Below are 18,128 nucleotides of genomic sequence, written 5' to 3' on the forward strand. Positions count from 1 at the left end.
TTTTGGGTCACACCTGGCAGCACTCAGGGGTTAGTCCTGGCTCTATTCTCAGAAATCGCTCCTGGCAGGTTCGGGGGACCATATGGGACACTGGGATTTGAACCACCATCCTTCTGCATGCAAGGCAAATGCTCTACCTCTCCAACCCCTATATTTGTAACATTATATATCTTCATTATGAATACATTCTATATTTTTACAATTACATACTCCTTCTGCATGCAAGGCAAACACCCTACCTCCATGCAATCTCTCCAGCTCCCTATTATTTTTTTTTTTTTTATTTCTCTGGAGATAGTCCTCATTTTCTATGTTTGGAACTTACAAAATGTGAAGACTTCAAGTTCTAGATTATAATTAATTAAGACAATATATTTACTCTGCTTAAACATCTAGGTCATCTTTGAAGTCTGATTTTCCTTTAATTATTAGAATATGTTTTGTTTGGTTTTTTGGTTTTTGGGTCACACCCGCCTGGCTCTACGCTCAGAAATTCTCCTGCCAGGCTCAGGGGACCATATTGGATGCCAGGATTCGAACCATCGACCTGCATGCAAGGCAGATACCTTACCTCCATGCTAGCCTTCGGCCCTAATTATTAGAATATGATTTCTGTTTTGTTTTGTTTTGGGGCTACACTTGGTGGCGCTCAGGCATTACTCCTGGCTCTGTGTTTAGAAATCATTTCTGGCCATTTCAGGAGACCATATGCGATGCTGGGGATCTAATACAGGTCAGCCGGGTGCAAGGCAAACACCCTTCGCTGTGCTATTGCCTCAGCCCTGATTAAGATATTTATTTTTATTTCATTGCATGCCTGCTTGATGACAAATATATGCTCTGGATTTTATTGTTCCTCTAGAGTTGTTTTTTACACTTTTCATCCTATTTATCAATTCTATTTTTCCTTTCCCTTCTATTAGTTATTTTAGGGGACATACTTTGCAGTGCTTAGAGCTTATTTCTGACTCTACTCAGGCATTTCTGGCAATGTTCAGAGGACCATCTGTGGTATCAGGATTCAAACTGAGCATGGCCACATGCAAGGCAAAGTCCTTAACCCTCTCCAATCTCTTACCTTTTTATAATCACTATTCCTGAAGCCTAAAATTTAAGTTTTATTTAGTTTTATTCAGCTCTTTTTTTCCCCGCAGTGTGTGTTTGTGTGAGAGGTGCTGTCTCCCAAGCAGTTCTCTGGGGACTACTATTCCCAGTTATACTCTTTCTACCTGGTATGGTGCTGTTTGAATCTAGCAGTGATGGAGTTGGTTTTCTCTTAATGTATTACACATAAGTAAAGTCATACTTTTATGATTTACAGTGTTTCGCTTTTTAAAAGTCTTATGTACATATTCATCTTTAATAGGTTTTCAGCACTATTGTGAATAATGTTATGATTTATATGGAGGATAGATTGTGTATATCTTCAAATAAGTGGCTAAGTAATATTTGTAACCCCACAAAATTGGGATAGTTGGATCATGGGTGTATCTATTCTTAAAATTTTAAGAACTTGTTATATTGTTTGCTGGAATAGCTCTATTTATGTTTCTATCAACAGTATACAAAGATTTCTTTTTTCCTTTCATATTTTCATCATCCAATGCTATTTCTTTACCTTTTGATTATAATCATTCTCACAGTTGTGATGGTTTGTTTAAATTCTTTATAAAGTAATAATATTTTATTTCTAACTTGGCGGTGCTTGAGGGACCAATCAGTGTTAGGGATCAAAACCAGGGCCTCACAGCATGCACACCAGCTTTTTGAGCCCTGCTCATTTTTTTTTTTTTTTGGTTTTTGTTTTTGTTTTGTTTTGTTTTGTTTTTGTTTTTTTCTTTTAGTTTTTGGGCAGCGCTCAGGGTTACATCTGGCTCCATGCTCAGAAGTCGCCCCCCGGCAGGCACAGGGGATCATATGGGATGCCGGGATTGGAACCACTGTCCTTCTGCATGAAAGGCAAATGCCTTAGCTCTATACTATCTCTCCGGTCCCTGCAGATCATTTTTATTAAAAAAACTAATTCTTTCGGTTTTGTTTTTAAATTTTAAGTACTGTGATTTATTTATAAACTGTTAGTGAATGGTTGGGTTGCCCCTTATACTTTTGTTTTTCTTGCTTTTCACTTTCCTTTGTTCTCTATTTGAGATAGCCATCTGTTATTAAAGAAAGTCATTTAAACAAAGTTGAAGGGATTCAGTTTTTATTTTTTGTTTATATAATGCAGATATTTTATGAGCGTCCTTGTAGATATAGAATAGTAGAATAGAATTACTTGAGATCTCAGTATAACGTGTTAACTGGTGATTTTTCTTTTTTCCCCAGTTGGAAAGACATCATTGATCACAAGATTCATGTATGACAGTTTTGACAACACCTATCAGGTAGTATCTTTCTTGTTTTAAAATATTTAAAACCATAAAATATTCCATGTATACACAATAGACATTAATGTACTTTCTATAATCTGTAAAATACAATATTAGTACAAAGTATAGCTGATTTTCACAGAACTTTCTCAACCTTTTCATTTGATTTGATTTTTTTAATTTTTTCTTCCAAAGTTTGTTGAATGGGGCTGGAGATAGTAGACAATGAATAAGCTGCTTGCCTTATATGTGCTGGGGACCAGGATTGATATGGTCCCTGAGCAGTGCTATAGTAATTCCTGAATGTAGAGCCAGGAGTAAACCCAAAACCAAATCAACAAACAAAAAAAACAGCCTGGAGGATTATCACTAATACCACTTGAGACAAAAGTGATCATTTCTCATGGGGTCTGAGTGATAGTGATAGCACAGTGGTAGGGCATTGCACATGTCCAACCCAGGATGACCCAGGTTTAATCCCCAGCATCCCATATAGTTCCCTGAGTCTGCCAGGAGCGATTTCTGAGCGCAGAGCCAGGAGTAACCCTTGAGTACTGCTGGGCATGGCATGCCCCCTCCCCCCCAAAAAAAAACAACTGGATAAAGAAAATAAATAGATGGAAGTAACATTTTTGTTTGTTTGAGTTGGAGGCCACATCCAGTGATGCCCAAAGATTACTTTTGGTGGGGCATTGGAGACCAAATGTGGTACTGAGGATCAGTTGGGCATGTTCAGGGCAAGTTTTTTACCCTCTGTATTATCTCCAGCTAAACCAAGAAATAACTTTTTGAAAACACATTTTCAGGGTGGAAAAAAATACCAAACTTTTAATTATAATTTAGGTATGATGAGTCCAATAGATTAGAAAATAATTGTCAAAGCAAATTTAGTTTATTATACACACATAACCCAAAATGGAAGGTCATACTTTGCCAGTGGAAAGAAGAGGCATTTGGGGAAGCACTGGGGCTGGTCAGGAGGCAGGGTTGAAAGACAGAAATGTGTGCATAGCTTTTATTGTAGTTTCTGTGAAAGGATTAGGCCCGGGGTCCTCAAACTTTTTTAACAGGGGGCCAGTTCACTGTCTCTCAGACCATTGAAGGGTCTGACTATAGTAAAAACAAAACTTATGAACGAATTCTTATGCACACTGCATATATCTTATTTTGCAATGAAGAAACAAAACAGATACAAATACAATATGTGGCCCGAGGGCCATAGTTTGAGGACCACTGGTTAGGGTTTCTAGGTAAGCAGGTTTAAGATGGTCAGTTTGAGTAATTTCTGAGGACTCTAGGGCTTTTGTTAGTTGTCTGGTAACCTGATTATAGAATGAGGAGGCTAGAGAGGTGGCTCTGATTATGGTAGAGGTGTTTGGGATTGTTAACTATGGATTTAATTGAAAGGCATTTATTTGCCCCAGTACTGTTTTTCCAGGCCCCCTTTCTAGAAACCCTAAAAAAGTTAAAAGGTGGGGCCGGAGTGATGGCGCAAGCGGTAAGGCGTCTGCCTTGCCTGCACTAGCCTAGGACGGACTGCGATTCGATCCCCACCATTACAAATGGTTCCCCAAGCCAGGAGCGATTTCTGAGCGCATTGCCAGGAGTAACCCCTGAGCATCACCAGGTTTGGCCCCCCCCCAAAAAAAAAAGTTAAAAGGCTTTTATTCACATCTAAGACCATTTAGTATTTGGGTGGTTTGGAGGAAATTGTTTAATTTTTCAGTGTATATCTTCACATCTATAAAGAATTGTAATCTATGGGAGGTGAATCCTTCTTGGGGAAAATCTTTTTTATTTTTTTAATTTGATTGATTGATTGATCTTTGGGCCACACCCGGCGGCGCTTAGGGGCCACTGCACTCATAAATCGTCCCTGGCAGGCTACGGAACCATCTGGGATGCTGGAAGTCGAATCAGGTCCATCCCGGGTCGGCTGCATGCAAGTCAAACGCCCTACCACTGTGCTCTCTCCAGCCCTCAAAATTGTATTTTTTTTTTATGATCATTGTCTTTCACTATTAAAATGGTTATACTGGGCTGGAGTGATATAGTACAACAGGTAAGGCACTTATATTGCATGAAGCTAACCTGAGTTTGATCCCCAGCATTCCTATGGTCACCTGAATCCACCAGGAGTGATTTCTTGGCACACTGACTGATCCAGGAGTAATTGCCGAGGATCTACAAGTGTGAGCCCTACCCACAAAAAGATTATATTTAGGGGCTGGAGAGCTAGTTACAGCAGGTAAGGTGCTTGCAAAGCCTGACCTAGCATTCCATGTGGATTCCTGTGTGCCCCAGGAGTAACCTCTGAGATTCACCAGGTGTGGCCCAAAAACTGGAAAAAAAATTTTAAAGGGGATTATATTTATTTATTAGAAAAAACTTGACAACTTTAGCTCTTATTTCTTAGATTCTTTCTAAACATTTAACATTTAGGTAGTTAAATTGTTCATATAAAAACATTGTTCATATAAAAATATCTTCTTACGGGGCCGGAGAGATAGCACAGCGGCGTTTGCCTTTCAAGCAGCCGACCCAGGACCTAAGGTGGTTGGTTCGAATCCCGGCGCCCATATGGTCCCCCATGCCTGCCAGGAGCTATTTCTGAGCAGATAGCCAGGAGTAACCCCTGAGCACCGCCCGGTGTGGCCCAAAAACAAAACAAAACAACAACAACAAAATACCTTTTTACTTAGGAGATAGATGGTAGGCAGCTTGCCTTGCCCACAGTTGATCTGGGTTTGATCCCTGGCATTCCATATGGTCATTTGAGCACCACCAGGAGTAATTTTTGAGTGTAGAGCCAGAGTATCCCATAAGCATCTCCATTTGTGATTCAAAAACAAAAATATTTTTACTTCCAGCCAATTGGGTTTTGTTCTGTTTTGTGATGACAGGGGTTGGTTACTCCTGGCTCTGAGCTCAGAAATCACTCCTGGCAGGCTTGAGGGACCATATGGGATGCTGGGAATTGAACCCAGGTCGTCCCCAGGTGGCTGCATGCAAGGCAAATGCACTACCGCTGTGCTATAGCTCTATCTCCCAGACAATCTGTTTTTTTGCTTAAAGGTTATGGGATTTTGCTATTGCTTTCTTACTCAACCTACGTTGTAACCAGGTGAAAGACCTTAAATGTCTTAGGACTGGTGAAGTTTTCCTGGCACCTGCCAGGATGTGGGTGTTTGTTTCCCACCAAATCTTGCTGTATCTGAGTTCCACTTGGATTTTCATAGTGCAGAAATTTGTCCCCACCTCCTGATTTCTCTGGGATGCATGGCCTGAGATTGAAGTGATGAGTTGCTTTCTGCTTTAAAGGAAAGGAAGTCATTGCTTCCATTCAGGTTCGTAGATTCATCATCTCACAGAAAGGAATTTAAAAAAAGAGATGAACAGTGAAGATAAGTTTATTTGGGAAATAGTGGAGAGAAACAGGAACATAACACATTCAGAGGAACACAGACTTTTCCAAAGGGGAGAGAACCAAGAGTATGTCTTGGGCTGGAGAGATAGCATGGAGGTATAGGGCGTTTGCCTTCCATGCAGAAGGACGGTGGTTCAAATCCCGGCATCCCATATGGTCCCCTGAGCCTGCTAGGAGCCATTTCAGGAGTAACCCCTGAGCACTGCTGGGTGTGACCCAAAAACAAACAAACAAAAATAGAGTATACATCTCAAATTGAGAAGAGATACAGGCATGTTCCCAGGATAAGGGATGTGCTCAGATTGAATTTCAAAACCTTTTCGTTTTAGGATCACACTCACCTATGCTCAAGGCTTACTCCTGTCTCTGCATAGGGATCACTCCCTGGCAGGCTCATGGAATCCTAAGGGGTTCCGGGGGATTGAACCTGGGCCAAATACTTGCAAGGCAAGCACCCTACTCTTTGTACTATTGCACCAGTCCTTGTAAAGTAGTTGAGTTTTTCAAGTTCCCCCCACTTGGGGCTTTTGGAGAGAGGTTGGGCCATACTCGGTGATGTTAGAGTTTACTTCTGGCTATGCGCTTAGGGATGACTTTTGGTGGGCTTGAGGGACCATATAGTCTGTTGGGGGATCAAACCCAAGTCAACTGCAGGCAAAACAAATGTTGTGCTATCACTCCTACCTTCAGGTTACTCTTGACTCTGATGTTAGGAATTCTAGCAGGCTTAGAGAACCATATAGGATGTTGGGGATCGATTACGTGCAGGGCAAGCACCCTACCATAGTACTATTGCTTTGACTTCTCCAAACTTGAGCTTTCTATGTAAATAAGACTGATTTTAGGGTGTCAGAGAGGAGAGCTGGAAGATTGTGATGGTTCCCTTAGTGTTCCTATCAGAACCTTTGCTTCTACCTTTGGAATTTCTTTCGGGGTTTCCACTGCTGCTTGGGCGTTAGTGCATCTCACAGGGTCTCTGCTTTTTTAAAATAAATTTCCGTGTCTCAGAGGTTTCCATTCCTTTGAACTGGTTTGGTTTGGAAACACAGTGACTTTTTTTTCAATCCATATTGCCAGGGTCACGTGTCTGCCTAAGTCACCTTAACTCTTTAACTTTGTCACATGGTCCTAGTCTTTTCATTTTCTGATTCCTATTTTCTAGCAAGGGACTTCAGTCAAGCAACAAAATCTTACATATATTTGGATCACAATAAAGTATAAGGAAGGAAACATTATCATTGGTTAGTACAGAGAAAACTTGCTTTCTTTTGCCAAATTTATGTTGAAAATATCCTATTTCATATAGAAAATCTCGATGCTTAAAGGCCTTTGGCTATCTATGTGACATCAAGATGGATTGCAAACTAGTATTTATATAGTTGTGCAGAAGAGTAGTTTATGCTTGTAAGGTTTTGTGAAATTGGGGCCAGAGAGATAGCATGGAGGTAAGGCGTTTGTCTTTCATGCAGGAGGTCATCGGTTCGAATCCCGGGGTCCCATATGGTCCCCCGTGCCTACCAGGAGCAATTTCTGAACCTGGAGCCAGGAATAACCCCTGAGCACTGCCGGGTGTGACCCAAAAACCACCAAAAAAAATTTTTTTGTGAAATTGTTATTGGCAAATAAGTACTATTTTGAATGAAGACATTTCAAATAAAATATCCAAACCAATCTATTATTTTAGGGGCTGGAGCGATGGTGCAAGCAGTAGGTGTTTGCCTTGCACGCATCTAACCAAGGATGGACCTCGGTTCGATCCCTTGGCGTCCCATATGGTCCCCCAAGCCAAGAGTGGTTTCTGAGCGCACAAACTCCTCCCCTGAGCATCACCTGTGTGACCCAGAAACAAACAAATAAATACATACATACATACATACATAAAAATCAGTAAAAAAAAAATTTTTTTAAAGGAGGACCGGAGAGATAGCGTGGAGGTAGGGCTTTTGCCTTGCATGCAGAAGGACGGTGGTTCAAATTCTGGCATCTCATTTGGTCCCCTGAGCCTGCTAGGAAGCGATTTCTGAGCATAGAGCAGGAGTAACCCCTGAGTACTGCTGGGTGTGACCCCCCCCCCAAAAAAAAAAAAACAATAAAAAAGGTGTATGTAGCTATAGCACAGCAGTAGAGTGTTTGATTGCACGCGGCTGACCCAGGACGGACCTGGGTTCATCCCCAGCATCCCATATGGTCTATGAGCCAGGAGTGATTTCTAAGCACAGAGCTGGGAGTAATCACTGAGCATCACCAGGTTTGCCCTAAAAACCAACCAAAAAAAATGTGTGTATGGCAATTTTTTTTTCTATTTGAATCTTAAACTGAATCCTACCATTAAGTTATTACTTTTTATTTATTTATTTATTTATTTGTTTATTTATTTGTTTATTTTTGGTTTTTGGGCCACACCTGTTGATACTCGGGTTACTCCTGATGCGCTCAGAAATCTCTTCTGGCTTGGGGAAACCATATGGGACGCGGGGGGATCGAACCAAGGTTCGTCCTAGGCTAACATGCACAAGGCAGATGCCCTACCGCTTGTGCCAGCACTCTGGCCCCAAGTTACTACTATTTTTTAATTTCTTTTGTTTTCTTTTACAGGCAACAATTGGTATTGACTTTTTATCAAAAACAATGTACTTGGAGGATCGAACAGTGAGTAATGATTTTGGTGTGAAATTTTTCTGTAAAAGTACCAGGGAAAAAAAGTGTGATCAAAATTGTAATCAATATTATCCTAAGAAATACTTGGTAAAGGGGCTGGACCGATAGCACAATGTTTGCCTTGCACATGGCCAACACAGAACAGACCCTGGTTCTAATTCCGGCATCCCATATAGTACCCTGAGCCTGCCGAGAGTGACTTCTGAGCATAGAGCTAGAAGTAACCTCTGAGTAACTCTGGGTGTGGACCCCCCCCCCCAAAAAAAAAGGGGAAAGAAATAACTTGGTAAAGTTAGGAAAATTAGTCAAGCCATCAGCAGAATTGTTACAGACTCCTAGGTAGTACTTTGATGTCTTCTCCCCAAGTGAAATTCAGAAGAAAAACAGTTACTTTATTTCTAATACCTTGATGGGCCCTATACTTGTTGAACAAAATCAACATCAAGTTTTTTAAAATAAAGAAATTAGGGGGCCAGAGTGATGGTGCAGCGGTAGGGCACTTGTCTTGTATGCTGCTGCTGCTGTCCAAGATGGACCTGGGTTTAATCCCCGATGTCCTGTGTAGTCCCCCAAGCCAGGAGCCATTTCTGAGTGCATAGCCAGCAGTAGCCCCTCAGCGTCACCGGGTGTGGTCCCAAACAACAAAAATAAAATAAAGAAATTAGAGCCACTAAAGATGTTTTAAAAGTCTTCTAGATGGGAAGAATTTAAAAAGATGAAAAAGGAGTAGCAGTGGGAGAAATTCTACTTGAGTTACTGAGGTTTTATTTAAATATTACATAATTGTGGACTTCCAGGTTTTAGGCATCAGAATATATTTACAAATGTGACTGACCAGAAATAGTATTTGTTGGATCATCTTCTATCCTTAGGAATGCTTCCTTTAAGTACAGTGTAAGTTCTGTATTCCAGTACTCTGTCTTTGAAGAAATTCTTGTCACCTTAAAAAGTAACTATTGAGGGCCTGGAGCAGCCCTCAGCAGCGTTTGCCTTGCAAGCAGCTGATCCAGGACAAAAGGTGGTTGGTTCGAATCCCAGTGTCCCATATGGTCCCCCATGCCTGCCAGGAGCTATTTCTGAGCAGACAGCCAGGAGTAACCCCTGAGCACTGCTGGGTGTGGCCCAAAAAAACCAAAAAAAAAAAAAAAAAAAAAAAAAAAAAGTAACTGTTGAATGCCCTACTTAAAAATATGTACCAAGGCGGGGAGGGGGGAAAATGTACCAATGGGCCAAAGAGATAGCATGGAGGTAAAGTGTTTGCCTTGCATGCAGAAGGTCGGTGGTTCAAATCCCGGAGTCCCATATGGTCCCCCGAGCCTGCCAGGAGTGATTTCTGAACATAGAGCCAGGAGTATCCCCTGAGTGCTGCCAGGTGTGACCCAAAAACCAAAAACCAAAAAAAAAAAAAAAAAAAAGTACCAATAAATAAGAACCATTCGTCACTAATGCTGTTTGGTTTTAGTATTATATACATTTTCTTCTGTATGTTGTTATATAGCATTCTATTTCTTAAAATGTGAAGAACTTTATTTTTTTGTTTGTTTTTTTTTTTGGTTTTTCGGGCCAAACCCATCTGATGCTCAGGAGTTACTCCTGGCTAAGCACTCAGAAATTGCCCCTGGCTTGGGGGGACCATATGGGACGCCAGGGGATCGAACAGCGGTCCTTCCTTGGCAGACATCTTACCTCTAGCACCACCTCACCGGCTCCAAAATGTGGAAAACTTTGAAACTGCTTTGTAATGGTAAAAGAATTTGATATTTATTTTCAGCTTTTTTTTTTTAAAAGAATCTCTACAGTAGATATGAGAAAATAAGAAAGTTTTATGTAGCTTGCAAAAAGATATTTTACCATCTTGTTAAATTATAGTTTTTTTTAGTAGAAATGTGTGGGCAAAGTATAAGCACAGTAGTCACAAACCTAATTTTAAAGTGTTTCGAACTCAGTAGGAAAGAGACACATTTTAACTTCAGAGAGGCTTTGAAAGAAGCATTAATTGTTTATTTTCATAGCCTTGGCAGCACATTGGCATTTGTTTTGTCTTTTTATTTGAATTTGAATTTTAGCAGTTTGTTTTTGCTATCTGGAAGATACAGGATTCAAAGAGGTTTATAGGGATGGAGAATAAAGAAGGTATATTTCTGAGCCTGTGAAATCATTCCCAAAGCTATTTTTAAGTCGTGTACAATCACAAGGACATTTTTTAATATTACTCTCTTTTGAGAAAGGAAGGTTTTATGTTATTTTGATCTCATACATCCTTGCAACCTTTTGCATGAATCTCCTTTTTACCCCCTTCCTGTACTTCTCCCTTTTAAAAACATTATTTCTTTTTTCTTTTTAGTATGAGTTTGGTTTTTTTTTTATTTATTTTTTCCCATCCCACAGATCAGGTTGCAGCTGTGGGATACTGCGGGTCAGGAACGTTTCCGTAGCCTCATTCCCAGTTACATCCGTGATTCTGCTGCAGCCGTAGTAGTTTACGATATTACAAGTAGGTATTTTGCAATGGGTTGACCTTTCTTATTTTTCTTGCTTGTTTGACTGATTTTGTTGTTAGGTACGGTTGCAATTATGGGACACAGCAGGTCAAGAGCGGTTCAGGAGCTTGATTCCTAGCTACATTCGTGACTCCACTGTTGCAGTTGTTGTTTATGATATCACAAGTGAGTGGGGGGAATTACACATTTCTAATCTTTCAATCTTTAGCTTAGCTGCATGCATGTTCTTGTCTTGTGCTTGTTTTCCATACTGGCATGTAAAAAATGAGTTTTATCGTTAAAAACCTTATTCCAGGTGGGCTAGGTCAATATTTTCTTTGGTGCTTGTATCCATATACTTTATTCAGTGCCAGTTTTCTGGGGTTTGCTTTTGTTTTTTATTGTGGATTTGTTTTGAGGGTTTTTTGTTTGTTTGTTTATTTGCCCTGGATATTTTCCTTGGGGTCTAATTATGAGTTGTCTCAAAGCTGTTTTGGTAGCCTGTTACTCCTAAGGTACACCATGATTATGATTGGGAGAAGGTTTTCTTTTTCATTTCACTTTATTTCTCTAAAATAATCTGCATTTAAGTCTCTTGCATTAAAATCTTCTAAAGCTTCTGTTGAGGCTATCCAAGGCTCTGCTAGCCAACTTTTCTCTGCTTTTCTCTTCCAGCCATTTTATTTATATAACGAAAGGCAGAGAAAACATTAGTGTCTAGTTTTCTATTAATCATTTTTATTTAAGTCACCTGAATTCTGACTTTTGCTAACAAATTATATTTTAATTGTCTTAAACTTTTAAGTGAGAGGCTAAAAACAAGTATTGGTCTTTTTCTTTTTCCTAAAAATTTGTGTATGTCTTTGACATTAACTATATAAGTTTCTATGGAGCATTAACTGACAATAAAATGCTCTGTGATTTTAATACTTTGTAAATTGGTTTGACATGTATTAGACAGTATTAAACATGATCCTATACAACAGTTTATAAATATGAGTAAATCAAGATTTTACTGCTTAAAAGAAGTTATACCTACTTAGCAATGATTACAACAGAATTTTAAGAAGTTTACATGAAGAGTTTTATGTGGGAGGGCTAGGTGTTATTTGCAGTCTTTCTTTCCTGAGGCTTTACTTTGGGTTGCTGCTTGTTAAAATTGTATGTTCATTATTGTGTGTTGACAAGTTTTGCAGCTTTAAATGTTTGTGCTTGCTTTAACCAAAATTAAGTGAAATCTGGTATGTTTTTATTTTTAAAATTTTCACATATGATTAAAATATTAGTGCTTTGGGTTTTTTTAAGCTTTACATGAAATATTGGAGTACTCAGAATCTAGCACTAAAAAGATGCATTTTTGTTACAAGTTGTTCTGATGCATTGAATTAATAAACTTCAAGTTAAAGTGATCACAAACTGAATAAGCCATGCAAACTCAATGATGTTAAAAGCTTTTTTAAAGGCTTTACAAATTTTCTGAATGTATTGGGACTTACTGGCTGACATACTTTTGGACATGCTTTCTTTATGTTGGTATGTGTTAGTAATCAAAAAAGCATTTTGGCAATGTGACACCATATTATCTGCCTTAGTTGTTCTTACATTCTAGAAGGTTTATTTTGTTTTTTTTTAATTACAGTATTATGCATTTATTTAGTCATATACTACTAGAAATATATTTTTTCCTGCAGTGCAGGGGCCAAACCTCGTCTCAAGCATGTAGAGCATGTTCTTTATCACTGAGCCATATCCTTGGGCCCTGTATCCTGCTCCTCTCCCCTACTCCAGTTATTTGAGCGGGGGTCATCAGTGGTGCTCATCAGTGGTGACTTGTTCTTAACTCGGTACTCAGGGATCACTCCTCGAAGGTCTCAGGACCATTTGGAGACCAGGGATCGAGCTGTTTGCAATGCCCTGCCCACTGTACTGTATCTCGGGACCCAGGTCCAAAAAATTTTAACTATTATAAAAGAAACTTTCAGAATTTTACTATTCTGACTTGTAAACAAAGATCTAAAGATCACTGGCAGATAAAATGGAGTTATGTTGTGGGCACATTAAAAGTGAATCCTAATGTGCTTACCCCTTCTGATTTTCAGGGCTTTTTGGGGGGGAGGGTATCTGTCACTTGGGATGGCTTTTGTAATAACTCTAATTTTTGTGTCAACTCTCCTACACCAGATGTTAACTCATTCCAGCAAACTACAAAATGGATTGATGATGTAAGAACAGAAAGAGGAAGTGATGTTATCATCATGCTAGTAGGAAATAAAACAGATCTTGCTGACAAGAGGTATGGAGTGATTTTGTATAGTGTATGTAGAATAATTCATACTTTCATTAAGCAGCCTATTCTGTTTCGTTACTGGAGAATTCTGAAAAGAGATGTGTTTAATCCTTTGTGTTTATGTCTTTCTTTTCTTTAGTGTGGGAACCTGAAGTATAAATGACATTAAAGTCAGTCCTTAAAGGGAACTCTTGTTCTTTGTGAGCCCATGTGTAAATAACTCCTGTGCAAGTTTGTTTACATATGAAACTGATAACTGATCTCCAGTTTTAGAGATCTTATTAATATGAGCAAATTCTCTTAAGAAAAGTTTGGTAATATTTTATCTTTTAAATTATTTATAATTTATAAATGCACATTCTTGGAAATCGTAAAACGATTCATTATAATTCAGTGGTGTAGCTTTTTCTTTTCTTTCCTTTAATTGTATGATTGGGCCAGACTGTGCAGTTGAACTGAATAGCTTGATTGTGATACCTTAGCCAAATGAGCAAAGCCATATTCAAGTCACAGGATGCAAAATATATTAGCATTCACTGTAGATCCCATGGCCAGAATATCTGCTTTTAGCATTCCTAAGTGATCTTTTTTATATTCTTTCTGTTTTAAATAGACTTCATCATTTTTCTTCATAGTAGATGCTTTGCTGTTTTATTATTTGCTTATTCATGAGTTGGTTACTGAAATTCAAGTAATGAGCTTCTGTTGTTAAAATGTCAAGAAATGGGCCCGGAGAGATATAGCACAGCGGCGTTTGCCTTGCAAGCAGACGATCCAGGACCAAAGGTGGCTGGTTCGAATCCCGGTGTCCCATATGGTCCCCCGTGCCTGCCAGGAGCTATTTCTGAGCAGACAGCCAGGAGTAACCCCTGAGCGCCGCCGGGTGTGACCCAAAAACCAAAAACCAAAAAAAAAAAAAAATTAAAAAAAAAAAAGTCAAGAAATCCAGTATGGACCAGAGATAGTTCAAAGGACTAGTTCCCATGCTTTACAATCAGGAGTTCCTGGTACAATCCCCTTGATTCTATGGTTTCACCCTTGCTCACCTATCCCCGTTCCCTTCACCAGTATATCTAGTAGTAGTTATTTCTCTGGAAGAAAAGGATGAGGTGGGAAGGAGGCATTATTTCATACTTGTAAAACTGTTTGGGTTGTGGGATTTTTTTTGTTTGTTTGTTTTGGTTTTTTTTTGCCCGAGGTAGCTCAGTTTCAGTTGGCAATCCCAGGACAAAAAGTTCCTAACTTTATTTGTTTTTTGGGGGCCATACTCTCTGTGCTTGGGGCTTACTCCTGGCTCTGAGCTCAGGGTTTTCTTCTGGTGGGCTTTGGTGACCATATGTATGGATTACCAAGAATTCAACCAGGTTGGTTGTGTTCAAGGCAAGCACTGTATCTGCTGAACTATTGCTCCAGCCCCCCTAACTTAAATTTAATTCAAGGGGCCGAAGCAATAGCACAGCAGTAGGGCGTTTGCCTCGCACGCATCCAACCCCAGAAGGACTCTAGTTTGATTCCCGGCATCCCATATGGTCCACTGAGCCTACCAGGAGCAATTTCTGAGCACAGAGACAGGAGTAACCCCTGAGCACCACCAGGTGTGACCCAACTCCCCCCCCCCCCAATTATTTTCTTTGTTTTTATATTGTTGGGCATTGGTTACCCAATATAAAAGTACTTTACTATTTTTATTTGCCTGTAATATGAAAATGTGAAGATCTTATGGAATAAGAATATGTTATCCCAATAGAAATTCTGTAGATATCTCCCTGGTTGTCTGCTTGGTATTAGGAACTCAGGTTCTGGTTCTGTATTGGAAAGTAGAAAATGTCACTCCAGTGGTGCTGGGAATCAAACCAGGGCCTCCTACAAAGCATATGCTCCAACCAGTTGAACTATCTTCCCCTCTCTTTTAAGTAGAAATATCATATATCTAAGTTGTTTTACTTTGTTGCCCTATTCTTCTAAATGGATATTTAATAAGCATCTGCTGTTTTATTTAATATTTCAGTTGTATATGCAAAACCTAGAAGCACCTTAATTTTTGTTTAATGAATTTTTAGTATTTGTTACTTTAGAAACTATTTTTTCAAAACTGAAGTGATAGCACAGTGCCTTCACACAGCTAACCCAGGTTTGAACCCTGGCATCCCATATGGTCCCCTGAGTTTGCCTGGAATGATTCCTGAGTGCGAGCCAGGAGTAACCCCGAGCACCACAAGGTGTGGCCCAAAAACAAAAAAATAAAAATTTCCTTTTTTCTTTATATTTTTGCCACATTATCACCATTTATTCATTAAATGTATAAGTATGTGAGCCTTACTTTTTTTTCCAAAAGAAGTATATGGAAGTAAGAGGCTTAAATTATTTTTTTGTTTTGTATTTGGGCCACACCTGGCAATGTTAAGGAATTATTCTTAACTCTGCACTCAGGAATTATTCGTGCCAGTGCTTGGAGGTGGAACATGGTCCGACAGCCTCCAAAGCAAATGCCCTACCTGTTGTGCTATTACTTGGTTTGTTTGTGCTATTGCTCCATCCCCTTGGTTTTATTTTGGATCACATTTGATTGTACTCTAAAGATTCACTTTGCTCAGTAATTGGGAGTAACTCTTGGTGGTTCTTTGGGAACTGTGCAGAAACAAGAATCAAACCTAGAAAGCATACACTCTCTTTTTGAACCACTATTAAGTTGATGGGCTTTTTTTTTTTTTTGGTTTTTGGTTTTGGGGCCACACCCAGCGGTGCTCAGGGGTTACTCCTGGCTACCTGCTCAGAAATAGCTCCTGGCAGGCATGGGGGACCATATGGGACACCGGGATTCGAACCAACCACCTTAGGTTCTGGATCGGCTGCTTGCAAGGCAAACACTGCTGTGCTATCTCTCCGGGCCCTGATGGGCTTTTTTATAATCTTATTTAAAGAAATTGCATCACATAGTTGACATTGTTGGCCATAAGACATTTGTTTCCATATTAAGTGAGAACAAAGTTATTTGAAAAAAGAAAAAGGAAGAGAAGAAAGAAGATAAATAAAAAAGCTGGCTGAAGGGGCTGAAGAGAGAGCACAGTGGTAGGGCATTTGCCTTACACGCAACCGGTCCAGGGCAACCGGTCCAGGACGAATGGTGGTTCAAATTCTGGCATCCCATATGGTCCCCTGTACCAGCCAGGAGCGATTTCGGAGTGCAGAGTCTGGAGTAACCCCTGAGTGTCGCTGGGTGTGACCCCCCCACCCCCCAAAAAAAGGCAGGTTGGAGCAATAGCACAGTGCATAGGGTGTTTGCCTTACACACAGCCAATCCAGATTCGATCCTTGACATCCCAAGCCTGCCAGGAGTGATTTCTTTTTTTTGGGGGGGGGGGCACACCCGGTGGTGCTCAGGGGTTACTCCTGGCTGTCTGCTCAGAAATAGCTCCTGGCAGGCACGGGGGACCATATGGGACACCGGGATTCGAACCAACCACCTTTGGTCCTGGATCGGCTGCTTGCAAGGCAAATGCCGCTGTGCTATCTCTCTGGGCCCCAGAGTGATTTCTAATGAAGAGCAAGGAGTAACCCCTGAGCACCACTTGGTGTGGCCCAAAACCCAAAAGATAATTTTTTTTAAATGACAAAAGAAGTGACAAGCTAATTTGTGAAGATTATTTCCAATGAACTCATAATACAATGACAGAAGATTTAGTAAGCTCTTGTTGTTAGCTGTCTGTCCATTCTTTTAAATTAGTGTGTTCCTATAGGGATGACAGCATTCAAACAAATAAAATTGTCTAGGAATTCAAAGCACTATTACTAACACTGTGGCTTTTATGGAGCGTGTTCTCAGCTGCCAAGCCTCCCAGAAGGAGGACAGAGGGAGGGCGCCTGCACTCCAAAATTGTCCTGATGATTTTAGCCAAAATAGCGGTGTACCTAAAGTTTAGTCAGATTGATGTTTGAAGAGAACTGGAGAACTGTAGAGGAGTGGTGAGGCAGGCCTATAGGCAAAATGGTGGTTCTGGGTGACGGATGTAGCAGGCATGGCTTGGCAAGGCGGGATCTTAGCTTGCCATCTCCTTGCGAGTTTGCCAGCTTTCTGCTGTGTGGGCCCATGCACATATGAATTTTCATGCCTTGATTTACATATCTTTTGGGGGGCACACCCGGTGACACTCAGGGTTACTCCTGGCTATGTGCTCAGAAATCATTCCTGGCTTAGGGGACTATATGGGATGCGGGGGGATTGAACTGCAGCTCATCCTGGGTCAGCTGGTAGGCAAATGCCCTACCACTGCTCCATCGTTCCAGCTCCATGATTTACATATCTTCTTCTTCTTCTTTTTTTTTTTTTTTTTTTTTTTTTTTTTGGTTTTTGGTTTTTGGTTTTTGGGTCACACCCGGCAGTGCTCAGGGGTTACTCCTGTTCTACACTCAGAAATTACCCCTGACAGGCAGGCAGGCATAGGGGACCATATGGGATGCCGGGATTTGAAGCACCATCCCTCTGCATGAAAGGCAAACTCCTTACCTCCATGCTATCTCTCCGGCCCCGATTTACATACCTTCTAAGAAAAGAATGAGTCTGTGGAGCTGGCCAGTGTGAGCATGAAGACTGCATTTGTAGGCAGGCAGGGGATGGGAAGGGGGGGAGTGGGGGATGCTACACTGGTGAAGGGGGGTGTTCTGTTTGTGACTGTAATGCAACTATAATCATACTACTTAAATAAAACATTTAAAAAATGTTTTATAAGTTTTTAAAGGTTTTTTTTAAAAACGAGTTTTTAGGGGCCAGAGTGATAGTGTATAACAGGTACTTGCTAGCATGTGCCAACCCAGATTTGGTCCCAAGCACTACATCTGGTCCTCCAAGCCTACAAGAACTAATCCCTGAGCATGCCAGATTTGGCTCAAAAACCAAAATTCTTGTTTGT

At 40.3% G+C, this 18,128-nt stretch overlaps 1 protein-coding gene across 2 annotated transcripts in view; it reads left to right on the forward strand.

Annotated features, from left to right (window-relative positions):
• Positions 1–18,128, forward strand: part of RAB6A (RAB6A, member RAS oncogene family) — a 45,612-nt gene that overhangs the window by 15,467 nt on the left and 12,017 nt on the right. The window contains exons 2-5 of one of the 2 annotated variants that reach the window (XM_049780448.1): positions 2,326–2,384; positions 8,392–8,445; positions 10,843–10,948; positions 13,116–13,227. In XM_049780448.1, the coding sequence (XP_049636405.1) occupies positions 2,326–2,384; positions 8,392–8,445; positions 10,843–10,948; positions 13,116–13,227 (331 nt within the window). Of the gene's footprint in view, positions 1–2,325; positions 2,385–8,391; positions 8,446–10,842; positions 10,949–11,014; positions 11,121–13,115; positions 13,228–18,128 lie in introns of both variants that reach the window. The other variant, XM_049780447.1, reaches the window with a different exon arrangement.

This window comes from Suncus etruscus, chromosome 9, assembly GCF_024139225.1.
Source record: "Suncus etruscus isolate mSunEtr1 chromosome 9, mSunEtr1.pri.cur, whole genome shotgun sequence".
Taxonomy (NCBI): domain Eukaryota; kingdom Metazoa; phylum Chordata; class Mammalia; order Eulipotyphla; family Soricidae; genus Suncus; species Suncus etruscus.